Source organism: Daucus carota, chromosome 2 (genome assembly GCF_001625215.2).
Source record: "Daucus carota subsp. sativus chromosome 2, DH1 v3.0, whole genome shotgun sequence".
Lineage (NCBI taxonomy): Eukaryota > Viridiplantae > Streptophyta > Magnoliopsida > Apiales > Apiaceae > Daucus > Daucus carota.
In genome coordinates this window covers 49,560,785-49,578,108 of record NC_030382.2, presented here as the reverse complement: position 1 = coordinate 49,578,108, position 17,324 = coordinate 49,560,785, and the positions used below count along the sequence as shown (strand labels likewise).

Below are 17,324 nucleotides of genomic sequence, written 5' to 3'. Positions count from 1 at the left end.
GATTTTTAAAATATTTTTCGGAAATCAAAACAGATTTTTAAAATATTTTTCAGAATTCAAAACAGTCAAATGAATAGCACAAAACAAACTTAGCAAATCGGACGGATCAAAAGAGAACAGAAAAAAATCATTTAATATCGAAAGGAGTAGCGCTGAATAAAAGGATAGAATCCGTACGAATCGAAATAGTTTATTTCCATGAGGAATAGCCGAGTAAAATTCGAACAGAAGTAAAACAGATTCTTTTATAGTTTGGAACACAATTGAAAAAAAACGATTTTGAAATAGATTGTGAGATAATTTTCAGAAATCAAATTAGTCAAATAAATATTCGCGGAAGGAACAGAGTAAAGATTAAATGAATATAACAAGTTGTAACATGAATATCGCTGAATTAAACAGGGTCGAATCCGTACAAACACACCGAACAGAAAGGATCAAAACAGAGTAATCAAATTTACCGAACACTAATAGAATTAGAGCGGAATAAAAGAGAACGAAATCCGTACAAATCAAAAATAGTTTATTTTCAAGAGGAGTGCTGAATAAAGAGAAGGAAATCCGTACCTCGAAAATAGCAAATTCAAACACTAGCGAACCTCACAAGGAACCATCTAAACTCCCGAACCCCGACTTTAACTTAAACTCCAATTATCTCCATGATTGCAATCTGCTCAGACCGATAATCACCTGTTTTGACCCCCTAAACGATGTTTTCTAGGAAAACTCAAAACACAAAAGTTGTAGAGGACGAAAAGACCTTTCTGAAAAGGTAAGGCTAAAAAAAAACGGACTCATAACGAATCGGTAATTAAATAAAACGTCTGCTGACTCAGATTCAAAGCGAAAAACAGGGTCTGAATAAGTTTTGGGATTTTGAGAACAGTTCGAAAACGAATCTGAGAAAACATTGTGAACGAAAGTTGTAGACAATCAAGAGAGCTTTCCAAAACATCAAGAATCATCAAAATCCGATAAGAACTGAATTTACTACGAATTTTACAAGAAATCTGATTTGCGTGAATAAAAACCCTACGAATTTTTTGTAATAAAAACGAAGAAAAGGTCGGGCGGCTCGCACAAGATAATAAAAGAATGAGGAAACAAATCAATATATAGAGAGGGTCAAAACCCTAATTCTAACCCTACCAGTTATCCGAATACAAATCCGATCCATTATCTAAGCCCAATATCCTAATTCAATTTTAAATCCTAATTTTAATCCAATTTTAATACCTTTATTATTACTACTAATCAATTAATATTATTCTAAAAATTACGGGATATCACATTACTAGAAGTCTAGAACTGGCCTCTTTTCTGGTATTTGGGATCCGCGAGGAATTGATATCGGCCCTGCAACTTTCATACAAGTCCAACGACATATACAGCGAAGTACCGTCTCGCAGTTGCTCGTTCTGACATAGCGACATTGAACTGCTTTGATCAAATAATTTGGAAGCCCGTAATGGTTTCTTTCATGAAAGTTGAAATTAGATGAATGATGTTAAGCAAGTTTGAAATTAATAGCACGTTTATTAAAACTTGCTTACAGGGGAATGAACGTAAATTATCTATGTATGTGATGGATTATAATTTTAAACTTGCTAAACAATTATAAATATAATAATTATAATAACTTTTCGATGTTTTATAATTGTTGAACATTCTGAAATCATATATCCGTCTAGCGAAAAACAACTCAATACTAGACGTTCAGCGTTAAAATATAGTAACAGAAGAATATTTCAAAATACCAAATATTTATTCAATCAAAAAAATCATATGTCATCTAAAAACCTTCGTGTAAATACTAAATATATCAAATAAAATTCATGAGATACATCAAGTGTAACAGCCCGATTTTTCGGACTATTATCATTCTATCAAATAATAGAAATTCCACATTTAATCCATAAATAATATAAAGAAAGTCACATAATATCATAAATCAATCTCTCAAAAATCTCAATTCTGAAACATAAACTAATATCCTTCATGGAGACGCAGCTCCTAAAATAACTGAAAATAAAATATGATCACTATTATTAGACTCTAGCCCACTCCAATCAAATCCAACTCCAAAGCCTTGCCAATAACATTAACCTGAAATTTGTAAGTCGTGAGCTACACAGCCCAGTAAGAAAACAAATTCGACTAACAGACCAAAAACTATCAAGACTTGCCATTGTTCACAATTTCATAACCAAAAATCATAAACCAATATTTCATAAAGTAAATTCCACAGTTCGCTAGGCCACTAATACCCGGTGGCACGGTATCATTGGTTCATAGGTGTCAATAATGCGCCCCTTACTAAGGTATCATAAATTGTGCCAAGCACGCCCTAGTAAGGTATCATAATCTAGTTCCGGAACTATACGCAATTACTAACAGGTTCATAATTCATAGCTAGCTGGGAATTCCTTATATCTAAAATATTTTATCAATCCCAAACTTTCACAACAAAGCAGTATAAAGCATTTGAAACAATTCTGAAAGTGCGAAAAGTAATCTTACCTTAGCAAAACAATCACTTATAACTCGCAGCACTGAGCCCTACACAGATTTTTAATCATAAAATAAAGGATTATCAGTCTACTAGACAATAAGAATACAATCTTTTTAACCCTATGATTTCTAACAGTACACCAGTAAGGTTTAGGACTAACATATATTAAATATAATATAACCTTGCCCAACTGGCCAACACTGATACACTGACCAAACCTGATATCCAAGGAACAGGAGTAAAAACATTATTTAATAAATAATTAAGAACTAAACAAAATCTCTTTTTTTTTTTTTGTTTTCAGAAAACATCTTTTATAAAAATATTTTAATGTACACAAAATCAATTATATGAAAAAAGTAGCTAAAATAATTTATTTGTTTCCAAATCAAAATATATAGTAATTAATAACATGGTAAATAAATATTAAAAACATTTGCCAAACACAAATATCATTGGTAACACATTTTTAACACATCCACACATATTACCGATGCATAAAATACACATATATATAATTCGTAAAATCATGGAAAATATAATAAATTAAATATAAGAAAATATATATTTGAAGAAAACCTTTTTCATGTTGCAGAACACTTATTTTCAAAAATATAAGTAACCTTCATATGAGATACAGTATACATTAAGAATATAACCAAATAGAGAATAATCTTCATTTACATAACAATATCAGTACACAATCAGAATAACAGAGAGAATAACAGGAGGGTTTGAAAACGTACTGTACATAACCTATTTTTTACCTATCAGTATCACTACACAATCAGAGATATCACAATCAGAGAGAATGACAGGAGGGTTTCAAAACATACTGTACGTAACCTATTTTTTATATCACAGCTTCATCAGTATAGAAATATAAAGAAAACACAACGACAGTAGAGAATAACAGTAGGGTTAAAAGAAAGCGTACCTTTTGTGGTTAAAACCTTCACAAGGCTACGGTATATATAAGCTATAACCCATTTGTTACGTAAAAGATATCTTAATTAACAGTACTAATCATAATAAGGATAAACCTTACGTATTAAAAATTAATAGGACACGGATGTTTACTATTTTTAAAACTAAAACCACATAATATTTATAAAACCTTATAAACCAAACATTAATAAAATCTTATTAACAACATACTTTTAAATCCTACACAATAAAATACTAATAATATATTTCATAATAAAATAAAATCTTGCAATTTAAAATATCAGTAAAAGTTTTCACAATAAAATATTTGCATCATAAAATACTAATAAAATATTGCACAATAAATACTTTTTCAAAAATTTATACAATACATATATATATACATAACAATTAAATATAAAAAAAATTACGAATATTACATTCTACCCTCCTTAAAAAAAATTTGGTCCCCAAATTTACACCTAAAGACATACATGTAATGTACTCTTAAAATAAAATAAAAATAGGGAAAATCTTACCTTAATTTTCTTTCGATTCGTGTTGGTATACTCGCCCATAATTTGGACCAAGTAAAGCCGCTAAGGTTGCTTTGTTCCCATTGTCTTTGTCTCTGGTTGGGTCACGTTTTGGACATTCAGCAACTCTATGTCCCATCTCACCGCAACTGAAACATGCTCCTGTGTTCCATCGGCAGTCCTTATCCAAGTGATTACGACCACACCTTGAACATTGAAGCTTTCCCCCTTGATTCCCTTTGTTTGCATTTCCACCCGTTCCTCGATTGTTAAACTTCTTCGACGATCCAGTACCATTAAATCCTCCTGAAGGCTCGCTTCGCTTCTTAGTTTCTTCATCTTTCTTCTTTAATGCCTCGACCATGCCCCTTTCAACCACTAATGCCTTGTTAAGTACTTGCTCATACGTGGTTAACTCAAAATTTGCAACAGCATGCCTAATATTTTCTCTAAGTCCTTCCTCCAATCTTCTAGCCCGACTGATCTCGTCAGCAACTAAGGTAGGAGCATATTTGGAGAGCCTCGCAAACTCTGCTTCATACTCTACTACCGTCCTATCTCCCTGCTCAAGCCTAATGAAATCCCTCTCTTTTTGCACACGAATAGTTCTTGGAAAGTATTTATCTGTCAATGCCGTCTTGAATCTATCCCATGTCATCGGATCAGCATTTTCCTCATTCCTCCTTTGCTCCATCAGCCACCAATCATATGCACTGCCCTGTAATTGATACACAGCTAAAGTAACCTTTTGCCCATCATTACTTCCCATCAATTCAAATGCCTTTTCCATCTCTTGGATCCATTTTTCCACAATAGCAGGGTCAGCTGCACCATCAAATGTTGGGGGGTTCAAACGCTTGAATTCTGACACAATACTTCGTTGAGCTGGTTGTTGATTCCCAACGAGTGTTGCCAAGGTTTGCGCGAGCTGGTTCAACATATTTCCACCCTCATTATTATTGTTATTGTTATTGTTTCCACCGCTTCCGTTGTTTCTGTTGTTGCGATTGTTAGCACCTCCACGTCGAGCACTCATGATTCCTTCAAACATGAAAAACTATCTATAATATGGATCATAATTATCAAGAAGGTAGATATATTCATAATCCAATAAATGAAATTCATAAAAATATTGAAACAATAATACTAAATTTATTAATCTAGGCTCGAAATAGGCCACAAAATGTGTCTTCAAACAATACCAAATAAAAACTAGACCTACGCGACTTGATATTTAAGAGAAACAATCCATAAACCAAACTATCTAAATAATAAACTAAATTTCTTCTAAAATCTCAGTCACCCTTGCTCTAGTCGTCGCGATTGCTCTTCGATGCCCTTGTAGAAAATCCGTGGTGATCCTCTTGATCCATGCGGGACATCGCGATAATGGCCATCGACAAATAAAGTTTATTGAACGTTCGGAGGCTCTAGTATCCCTTCTTACTATTTCCAGCACTCTAGCAGCCTTATCTTTTTGATGTCGGCAGTCCTTAAGATGGTTTATGTAAGCTGTGTAAAGATCAGTATATTTCATTTCTAAATTAAACTTTGCTCCCTCAGCTTCTTCTTCTCTAAGTTTGAGTTTCAATTTTAGTAATGCATTCTCTCCCTTTAACTTTGCTATCTCATCATCCCTACATGGCTGACACACAACCTCGGAAAAGGAAGATTCCTTAACCGAGTCCTCACTATCATAATCGGGTTGAGGAGCATCCTCATCTATCTCGAGTGAAATTACAGATTCAATGTCCTCCTCGGGGTCTTCCTCAAAATCGTCCTCAAACTCTTCATCCAGACCCCAAACATTGTCATTATCTGCCATCTACACAAATTTTAAAAACGATATATTAAAAATTTGTTTCTAAAGATAATTCTTTATCCCTAACGACATAACTTAATCCTAGCAGATAGTCTACAGGACGCTAACCTAGGCTCTGAATACCAACTGTAACAGCCCGATTTTTCGGACTATTATCATTCTATCAAATAATAGAAATTCCACATTTAATCCATAAATAATATAAAGAAAGTCACATAATATCATAAATCAATCTCTCAAAAATCTCAATTCTGAAACATAAACTAATATCCTTCATGGAGACGCAGCTCCTAAAATAACTGAAAATAAAATATGATCACTATTATTAGACTCTAGCCCACTCCAATCAAATCCAACTCCAAAGCCTTGCCAATAACATTAACCTGAAATTTGTAAGTCGTGAGCTACACAGCCCAGTAAGAAAACAAATTCGACTAACAGACCAAAAACTATCAAGACTTGCCATTGTTCACAATTTCATAACCAAAAATCATAAACCAATATTTCATAAAGTAAATTCCACAGTTCGCTAGGCCACTAATACCCGGTGGCACGGTATCATTGGTTCATAGGTGTCAATAATGCGCCCCTTACTAAGGTATCATAAATTGTGCCAAGCACGCCCTAGTAAGGTATCATAATCTAGTTCCGGAACTATACGCAATTACTAACAGGTTCATAATTCATAGCTAGCTGGGAATTCCTTATATCTAAAATATTTTATCAATCCCAAACTTTCACAACAAAGCAGTATAAAGCATTTGAAACAATTCTGAAAGTGCGAAAAGTAATCTTACCTTAGCAAAACAATCACTTATAACTCGCAGCACTGAGCCCTACACAGATTTTTAATCATAAAATAAAGGATTATCAGTCTACTAGACAATAAGAATACAATCTTTTTAACCCTATGATTTCTAACAGTACACCAGTAAGGTTTAGGACTAACATATATTAAATATAATATAACCTTGCCCAACTGGCCAACACTGATACACTGACCAAACCTGATATCCAAGGAACAGGAGTAAAAACATTATTTAATAAATAATTAAGAACTAAACAAAATCTCTTTTTTTTTTTTGTTTTCAGAAAACATCTTTTATAAAAATATTTTAATGTACACAAAATCAATTATATGAAAAAAGTAGCTAAAATAATTTATTTGTTTCCAAATCAAAATATATAGTAATTAATAACATGGTAAATAAATATTAAAAACATTTGCCAAACACAAATATCATTGGTAACACATTTTTAACACATCCACACATATTACCGATGCATAAAATACACATATATATAATTCGTAAAATCATGGAAAATATAATAAATTAAATATAAGAAAATATATATTTGAAGAAAACCTTTTTCATGTTGCAGAACACTTATTTTCAAAAATATAAGTAACCTTCATATGAGATACAGTATACATTAAGAATATAACCAAATAGAGAATAATCTTCATTTACATAACAATATCAGTACACAATCAGAATAACAGAGAGAATAACAGGAGGGTTTGAAAACGTACTGTACATAACCTATTTTTTACCTATCAGTATCACTACACAATCAGAGATATCACAATCAGAGAGAATGACAGGAGGGTTTCAAAACATACTGTACGTAACCTATTTTTTATATCACAGCTTCATCAGTATAGAAATATAAAGAAAACACAACGACAGTAGAGAATAACAGTAGGGTTAAAAGAAAGCGTACCTTTTGTGGTTAAAACCTTCACAAGGCTACGGTATATATAAGCTATAACCCATTTGTTACGTAAAAGATATCTTAATTAACAGTACTAATCATAATAAGGATAAACCTTACGTATTAAAAATTAATAGGACACGGATGTTTACTATTTTTAAAACTAAAACCACATAATATTTATAAAACCTTATAAACCAAACATTAATAAAATCTTATTAACAACATACTTTTAAATCCTACACAATAAAATACTAATAATATATTTCATAATAAAATAAAATCTTGCAATTTAAAATATCAGTAAAAGTTTTCACAATAAAATATTTGCATCATAAAATACTAATAAAATATTGCACAATAAATACTTTTTCAAAAATTTATACAATACATATATATATACATAACAATTAAATATAAAAAAAATTACGAATATTACATCAAGTGTCATAATTGTCATGAGATAGAATCAGTGAGAATTATTATACTTTAAATTTACATATTTGGTAAATATTACTGTATCAAGTAGTGTCATAATTGTTTTTTTTTTTTAAATAACACGTCAAAACTTGAAGAAAAATGTCAGGAATTTAGTAAAATACGAATTATAAATATCATATTTATGCATAACATGCATGTGTTATGTAAATAGATTTTTATAATTATTTTTCTAAACATGTTTTATCTTGTTTTTGGATTTTCATTAACACATTATATACTTATATATAATAAGCGTAAGGGAGATAATTTGGTCGCATGGTCCTCTGATCCAAAAGCTTATCATCCGTTGGATCTTATATTGAACAAATAAGCACCATTAGATTGGAACAAAATTAAATTCTGTTCTAGAAGGCAACTGATATCTACTTGCATGTTTATAATTTCTTTTCTGAATCCAAAACAAATTTTGTCTTTCACATATATATGATTTTTTTTAATCCTAAATAAATATTTCCTACCAGTTTTATTCGTAGAATCATATAAATCTCACCGTCACAATTTTTTTATAATATATTTTAAAATTAATAAGCCGGATTTATGTGAGAAACAGATACAAAAACTTTTTCTTAATCCAAAATAGATTCTACCTTCTTATTGCATATTTATGATTCCTTTTCTTAATTCAAAACAAATTATGTTTATCAATTTTAATTTAGAACCATATAAATTTTTTGAAAAATATTTAAATCACATTATAATAATTTTAATATAAAATACATTTATTAATATAATCTAATAGGAGTTGGCATAACGTATTCCACTCAAAATATATTAAAATTTGATAGATAGAATTTAATACTTTGGCATGATACATACGAGAAAAGGAATTGCTTGATTAAAATAATTTATTTGAAACCATTAATAGCTGTGATGATGTTTTTACCAAAGTTCTAACTTACAAACAAATCATAATTTCGAATTTTATTTTATTGAAAATTTTAATTTATTATTTATAAATTAAATTTTTTCACACCATTTAAAATATATTTAAAAAGTTTATAAATAATTAAAAAGCTCTCGTGCCTTGCACGGGCTCTAAGCTAGTATATTTAAAATCTTCTAGGCACCATACCCCAGTAATTGAATATACAATTCAAATTCCAAAAAGATCTCTCACAATCTTGCATCCACCCCAGTAAATTATTCCACTCCTAAAAACCGCCTTCTCTCTGGCAAAAAAAAAAAACCGCCTTCTCATGAAAAAACATCAGATGCCATATATTTCGAGCAGCTGATCTTTGATTTATTTGTTCTTATGAGAGAATCTCCAACCATGAAGACTTCTTAGCTAAAAGGTGAGTTGTAATGCCAAAAATAAAAAATTTAGCCAACCCCTTCAAAAGTTCACACTTCAATCATAGTGACTTGTTGTCTATAAATTTAGCCAACCTCTTATGAATGGCTAAATTTGTCGAACCTCTACAGGTCTGTAAGAAATCTGTAGGAATATTGCACATCATTTATTACTATATTGAACTAATATATTCTATTTTAACAATCTAAAATATTAATAACATACTAATTTTAAATTATAGCCAACCAATATAGCCAATACCATTGAAGCGAAATGTCTTACAGGTTCGGCAAATTTTACCTTACGTCTTACAGCTCCAATTTAGCCAACGATTATAGTCAACGCCGTTGGAGATGCTCTAACGTCTAAAGTTAATCCCTCGAATCAAATTATTTACATAAAAAACGTAAACAAGAAGATACGAGATTATAAGGAATAATATGTGAACCCAGGCAATAGAATTTTTATATTCTGGAATGGTCTGATACATTTCCTAAAAAGGACGAAATAAATTAAGAAACTCATTTCACAATCCATACCTATCCAGAAAAGACTCGAATACAAAATCGAAAATGATATACATATCAGCAAGTCATCGGCGGCAAATCGGAAGTTTTTCCGAGCACCGGAGTCGGCGGATGCTTGCTGAAAACTCTACTCCCAAACAACAAGAACCCGACAGCATGTCCTAACACAGCAACTAGAAACACACCAACGTTAAAAGACATGAGCGCCAGCATGACCAGATAAGCCAACCCGACCCGAACCGTATGCATCAACGTCTTAAGCAATCCAGCCACAACATGATCCGACCCGGTTCGATCTTCCTTTATCAAATTACAGTGCGAGAGCCACTCCACGAGAATAGCTAGCACGAAAACCAAGAAAAGAGCCAAGATGTACATACCCAAGTCGGATCCGGGCCAACCCGAAAAGAGAATCACAGTGTCCTTTCCCCAGTAGAAAGCCGTGTTCATCATTTTATGTGGGTGCGAGTCGCCGCTCATTGTCATGTTTCCGGCGGTTGTATTCGTCGGCGGCGGAGACATTCCGGCCATGCCACCGCCGTGCATATCCATGATGTGTGTGGGTGTTTAGAAGAATGGAGCGAAGTTATTGTGTGGTTTTATGTGGTAGAGGGGGGTGGATAGCAATTCATATTCCATAAATAGGGTTGGTTGGAAGCTAGCACAGCAAAAACGTCGCGTATTCATTACTTTTTGGATTGTGGGCCAGTACAATACAAGAATGACAAGTACCGTATTTACCATTAAAAATATTGACAAGTACAGTATTTTACAAGTACAATAGACAGATTAAAGATTTTTATAGGGGCCGTTTGGTCACACCCAATTTTTAAAAACCGTCTAATATACTCCGGTCAACCCAAATTCTATAATGTTTTCTTGTCTCATCATCGCTATACATTCTCAATAACTTTTTATAATATAAAATACTTCATTTATATAATAATAAAAATATTATTACACCCACTACTTTTCTAAAATAATACTTTCTTCCACTATCTCTATTATATAATACTATTACACTCACTACTTTATTCCACTATGTCATATCTATTAGTATTAAATAAAAATAAGATTTCACCACTTTATCGACTTTTCATCTAACTCTACTCATTTTTTACACTTTTTACCGGGCTCCGTGTCCAATCCCAATGTATATTATTTATTGGGACGGAGGGAGCATGTAATAACTTATTTTTAAATATTTTAATTTATATAATTTTATAAATTTTATGATATTTGTAATTTATCGGATATAATAATTATTAATTTACTTTTTAAAGTGATCCCGTAAATTTAAGTAAAATCAAATTTCAGAAAAAAGAATAAAGTCAAGGAAAAAAGTTAGGATTTTCTAGGTCGCTTGGCGTGACGTAAAAAATGTTTATTACGTATAAATGTGATGCTAATTATAATGAAAAGCAACTTTCGAGGTGTATTTTATTGGGATTTAAAAAAACAAATATGTTCATAAAATCTAAGATTTTTTAGAGATTGTTTAAAATTTACTAAAATCTTAAGGTATTTAATTGGGATTATTTAAAATCTATAAAAAAATCTTGAGATATTTAATTCGGATGATTTAAAATCTTGAGACATTTAATTGAGATTTTAAATTAAGATACAAATTTCGGTGGTATTTAATCAGGATTTTAAATTCGATAGTGTTCTATTGGAATTGTTTAAAATTCATTAAATTTTGATTGATTTTTGTGGATTTCATAAAATGATAAATTTTGTGGTATTCCTCGGTGTATTTTAAGTTTTTTGAAATCTCATCAAAATCTACGAGATTTTAAGACATTGTGCTTAAATCTTAAAATATTTGTATCAAGTTTGCGACATTTTATCACCAATCCGTATAAAATCAGAATTACATATAATCCATTAAAATCCATATATTAAAGGAAATCAATTAAAATCCCAACACACTTTATGTTTTTGGATAAATATTTTGGTGTTTACAATTTATTGGGTATAAAATATTAATATAATAATAAATTATATAAATTATCATTTAAAGTGGTCTTACACACGTTTGTAAAATCAAATTTCAAAAATAAAAATAAATTGCTAAAAAATTAGAATTTTCCACTTACCATATTCTGACTTATATATACGAAATTGACTTATTAGTTCGTTGCACTAACATGCTGCTTTTGAATTAAAAGTCAAGAAGATGGGCTTAAAAGTCCGATCCGTCCATGACTTATAAGTCAAAGTTGATTTATAAAAATTTTCTAAGAATAAAAAGTACAAGTAGATTGATTGCGACTGATAAATCAGAAAACTATGCTTTTGAGTCTAGTTAAAATAAGGCCAATGTGGCCTGAATGGGTCCAAATCTTTAAAAAAATCTAGACCGGGCCAGATTTTATACATATAATATATTTTTCATTTTTAACTCTTTAATTTATAAAATTTATAATTGAAATATCAAAATATATAATATTTAAATAAAATTTAAAAGAATATAAAATGGTTCAATAATGGTGATGTACTCTATACTATAAGTTAAATGAATAAATTTTATATGTTTTGTATTAATAATTCGAAATTCGTACACTTATAAATTTTTCTATTTATAATTTATAATCAAAATAATATAAAAACATAGAATGTGTATATAAGTGTCACGTAATAAGTACGTAATTGGTCCAAACTAGTCCGGCCCGGTCTAGTTTTTCCCGGTCTTCCAAATATCAACTATTACAGGTTCGATCCCGCTTTCACGAATTAAAACAATGATCCGGTCCAGTTTGATTTTAAATTTTAATTCAACCATATTTGAGACTCTCTGAAAGGATCCAGTTCTTCTTTCCAATTTTTCGAAAAAATATTTAGAGGCACTTATGTTATCATTTATAAATATAATAATTAATTTTCTTCAATTCTATATCCCAATTTTCTCTTGGAATAAAATATAAATAAAGAGTAAATAAAATAACATTGACCACATTATTCGATATATCAAGTGCTAAAATCGAATATTTTATTAATTTATAAAAAAATAATTTAAGAACTTTCGGTACTAAATTACTAAGAAAAATATATTACATTATTATTTTTAAATGATTCAAGCGCTCCCTTCTTCCTAAGGGGAGACTTTTCTTGCTAACTCAGCTTGTTTTTGTATATTTTCATACTAAAATAGACTATGTTTCACATCTCTGTAAAACAAGAGTCCACGGCATCTGTGTTCTCATACTGGACGGCATTTTTAATTTGGTAAAATAATATTATAAAATATACCATGATCCTAACAAACTCCCTTTAATAGAATATTTAGTTTTAACCAGTTCTGAAGTTTGGAATGTTTCGACGAATATCAAATTTTGTCTCTCCCAAATTGCCAAACTCAAGAGTTCTATATCGATAATTCAACCAAATCCATGCATTGCGCATGTACCGTTTTAATTTGTAATAAATCGATTGTTACTCACAGGAAATGTGTTCTGCTGTTACCTAGCATGTTAGCCTCAAACCCGGATGTCGTGAATTTGAATTACTATAATTTAGCCTACATACTTCTTTATATATATGTTACCCCTCCGTGGGTAAGATAGTAGTCGAAAGTAGTGGATGGGTGAATGTTTTATATAATAAAGAGTAAGTTTACTATTTTGGGAAAATTTTGAAATGTATAGAATTGAATGGCACATCCAAAAAACAAAAATATATAAGTGTATAACCATGGAATTTGGAAAACATGCCAGATTTTTAAAACACGCATCTTGAAAACCTTAAAAAAACGATACATGAAGATGGTGCCGCCCATAATTTGCTTGTTCAAATATGTACACAGGGATTCAACTATCCCAATTTTTTCTTTTTATCGAGAAGAAGAATATCCGCTAGATTACAATATTACAGCTAACTTGAAATTCTGGAGTCTCGACTTTAATTAACAGAGACCAGGCTCTCCTTGTAAACAAGAACTTCTAGTCTGTCCCTCTTGCCATGAACTCCAAGATATCTAACCTTACCATCACCATCATCATACAAAACCAGCTCCCTGCAACTATTTTCCAATATAAGTTCTCCATTTTTCCAGAACCCCAAAGGCCTCTCCACCCTGGAAACCGGTCCAATACTTGATAATCTTGTCCAGCATTCATCATCATCTAGACTCTTAATCACCCAAATATCAAAAACCTTCTCAACTTGTTTGATTCCATAGACTAGAAGTGCAATTGATTCGCCAAACGGAAGAATAGCCCTTGTTACTCTATCCTCCCCTTCGAGATCTCTGATATCTATTGGCAATGCCTTCTTTTTAAACTCTTCATTATTCATGTTAAATGAAAGAATCAACTCTGTTTCATTATCCTGTGCCCACCAGCAAAATGTTTCATTTTTGTAACATGTGTGCTCCAAACATTTCTATACATTATGTTAGCAGGGAGTTCAGCATTATATTTTCGCCATGCACCAGTGCTGACATTGTAAATTTCGACTTGATAAATATTTCCTTCATTTTTAGAACAGCAAAACAATATTTGTATCACCTTATAATCATTTGTTTTTGAATCATATCCGAAACCAACATCACCTCCGAGCACAAATTTCCCTAGAGGACGCGGTATAGATGATTTGGGGAGTTTTTTAAATTCCCTGATGGCAGGGTTCCATAACGCGATACTATCAGGATAGCCATACAGGCAGACAAGTCCGTTGCAGGGGCCTAAGAGGCGAATGTGACCAAATGTTTCATTTATAAATGGAGGTGAGTTTTGATCAACAAACGTGTCAAGTGCATCGTCTGCAGACAATGAAATGACTCGTTTATTTGTTTCATCATCGCGTTTGCTGATGAGGAGATGGACATTGTCTTTGTTGGTTGATGAGTTTGTCCAATTAGCCAGGTGCCTGGAGATAAAATGAGGCTGTTTGATAAGATTTTCCCATGATTTGCAGACACATTTGAATCTCGACAGAGCTTTTACATGCAGCCTTGACAAGATCTCAGTAAGTGCATCTTCTGGGAAATTCATTTGTAAACTTTTGTTGTTAGTTTTTACTCTTTGGTTTGCAGAAAAATTGTAAATGAAGGGGTAAAAAAAATTGAGGCCGGCTTTGCACCTCAACAAAAAACAAACATGGAGGCTAGCTAACCACAAACAAGTTCTATTTAATAGATGGACACAATTTTTTCATCTAAAATTTATGACATTAAGTTTGTGGGGCTTAAGATGGCTCCCAGTTGGTTTTCGTGATGGGTATTTTTCGCATGCCTGTTGTGACAATGAAACATATATGAAAAAATGTGAAATTTTATAAATATACAAAAAATTAAAATTAAGTCGACTTTACTTTGATGCAGAGGAGAGAGGAGGAGTTTCAAGGGACAAACTAGCAGCAGCCAGCAGGGTTAAAATATTTGAGGACAGGAGTTTTAAGCCCTCTGTAATTTTGTTGGTCAGGCTTTGCTGGAAATCGTTAAGGTACACCCTGTCCGGAGACAGAGAACTGTTCTTAGGATCCTCACCACATCGACTTATATGGACTAGGTCTTCATAAGGACTCAAAACAGGTCCTTAGAATTAGAACATCTTTCATCTTTGGATAATCAGCTCGAAGAAATTAAGTAGGACATAGGAGCCAAGTCCTCGGCCTGCTTACTTCATGATCTCTGAATTTACGATTTTGAAGATGAACAACATAATTTGACCTGAGCTGATGTTCATTAGTGATCACTGCTTGACTGAGAATCACTTATGTTGCAAAATACTTTTTTGAATAATGCATCGATCACACTTATTATCTATCAAGAACTTGGCTTTTCTTATTGGCTTAAATTTCATATCTGCACTTGATCAGAAAGAGAAAGATGTGTGGTAAATTAAAAGTGGATTTTTACATGATTGTACACATAGAAAAGAGTATCCAACAAAAAAGATAAAGAATCATACTCCAAAGTCCAAACATAAAAAGGAGAAAGCACAAAAAGACATTAAAGTTGCAAAGTCTCCAGCAGTTTTATGCAGCTTTTGAGATTTGGTGCAGATTCAGATTATTATACTGAGCATATTCAATCATCTTCCCGTCCGCTAAAAGAATATCTCATAAACCTTATATTATCTCCCAGATTGTAGATACTTTGTACTGTTCTACCTATGTGTCCCTGGATCACCTGAAGATAGTAGATTTTGTAAACAATAAAAACCTTCTGGTCATCAAAAAAAAGAGTTTAATGCTGATAACTGTTTTAGGTATTTATATCAAAGTGAAAAAATAATACTCGTAATCAAGTATGAGAATATGAGATTAATCGTATGTCCCCGTCAATTGTATATGATTCTTTTTTACTGTTCGACGCGCTTTTTAAGCCTCTTATAAAACATAGTTATACAACTTTTTTTTTAATTTTTTTTTTTATAAAATATAAATATTATATTTTTATAAAAAATAGAAAATCTTAAAAATAATTTACGGAACTATCTTATATTGAAATATTAAAATCCGTGTCGCGCCTTATTGACCGGGACGGAGGGAGGATATTATAAATCAAGTCGGATCGGAGTTTTGGGCCGAGGATGCTATGAGCCCCATGTCCAATGCTAACCGAAAGTCAATATGGTGTCATAGATTCCTTGAAAGAAGGGGGGAGCCCAGGGGGACATGAAATTAGTTTAGGCGGTGGAATATTTAATTATTTATGATAAATGTAGGAGTACTACACTACTACTCCTAGGTCCCCTGTTTTATTTTACTTTAGATTTTTATAAAAATCACACCACCATTTCTTTGTCAATCGTTGTCAAACTGTCAATGACATTGTACACTGCAACATATACCTCAACAAATTAATGACTGTTCGCTTTCATTTAGGCATGCTCCAAGTCAGGTTTTAGATTTAAGTTTTTATTCGTTGAGTATTGTTTAAATATTATGTAGTTAGGAAATTTTGATAAATTTTATATAATGGTCAGATAATTTTTCTAAATAGCTTCTTTTAATATATATTAAATTACTAAATATATAAAACTAATACAATCATATTTTAAATAATATAGGACTAAATACATTCTTTTCATAGAACAAATATAAATTAAGAAGCTGTAATATAAATTCAAAAAATATTATTATATGATAGGGTGTAATATGGTGTGACTGGTCTTGAGATTAACCAAAAGACGAAAAGTATAAATAATTTGTTAAATGAAATTAAATTCAAACATATTTTTTATTTAACAATAAATTTAAATTATAAAAAATATATATAATTAAAAAAAATCTGCAAAAATATGGCCAAAGGTTGCCATAATAATTTTTTTGATAAAAATAGTTAATTTGTAAAATAATTATTTCCGGAAAAGACCCAAAATAAACACAAGTAACTGTAGTTATGCAATAAAAAGCAAGATAATTATCTAAAACTAGTTATAACAAAAGGAATAACTACAATTTATATACAATATAAATATAATGTAACGGCCGTTAATCAATCCGTTAAACGTCTGCATTCCTCTCGTTTAAAATGATTTCC

General features: G+C 31.3%; 3 protein-coding genes across 3 annotated transcripts; all 3 read right to left on the bottom strand.

The window, feature by feature from the left end:
• Positions 1–3,979: 3,979 nt before the first annotated feature.
• LOC135150552 (uncharacterized) lies at positions 3,980–5,011 on the bottom strand. Its single transcript, XM_064086921.1, has one exon. The coding sequence runs from the start codon at positions 5,009–5,011 to the stop codon at positions 3,980–3,982; it is 1,032 nt and encodes a 343-aa protein (XP_063942991.1).
• A 4,740-nt stretch (positions 5,012–9,751) lies between these two features.
• Positions 9,752–10,488, bottom strand: LOC108207987 (copper transporter 6). Its single transcript, XM_017378454.2, has one exon. The coding sequence runs from the start codon at positions 10,385–10,387 to the stop codon at positions 9,893–9,895; it is 495 nt and encodes a 164-aa protein (XP_017233943.1). The 5' UTR covers positions 10,388–10,488; the 3' UTR covers positions 9,752–9,892.
• Positions 10,489–13,735: 3,247 nt separating this feature from the next.
• Positions 13,736–14,829, bottom strand: LOC108207698 (F-box/kelch-repeat protein At3g23880-like). The gene is made up of 2 exons (XM_064086919.1): positions 14,344–14,829; positions 13,736–14,164 (listed from the first exon to the last, which is right to left on the bottom strand). The coding sequence occupies exons 1-2, from the start codon at positions 14,827–14,829 to the stop codon at positions 13,736–13,738; spliced, it is 915 nt and encodes a 304-aa protein (XP_063942989.1).
• Between the last annotated feature and the right edge of the window lie 2,495 nt (positions 14,830–17,324).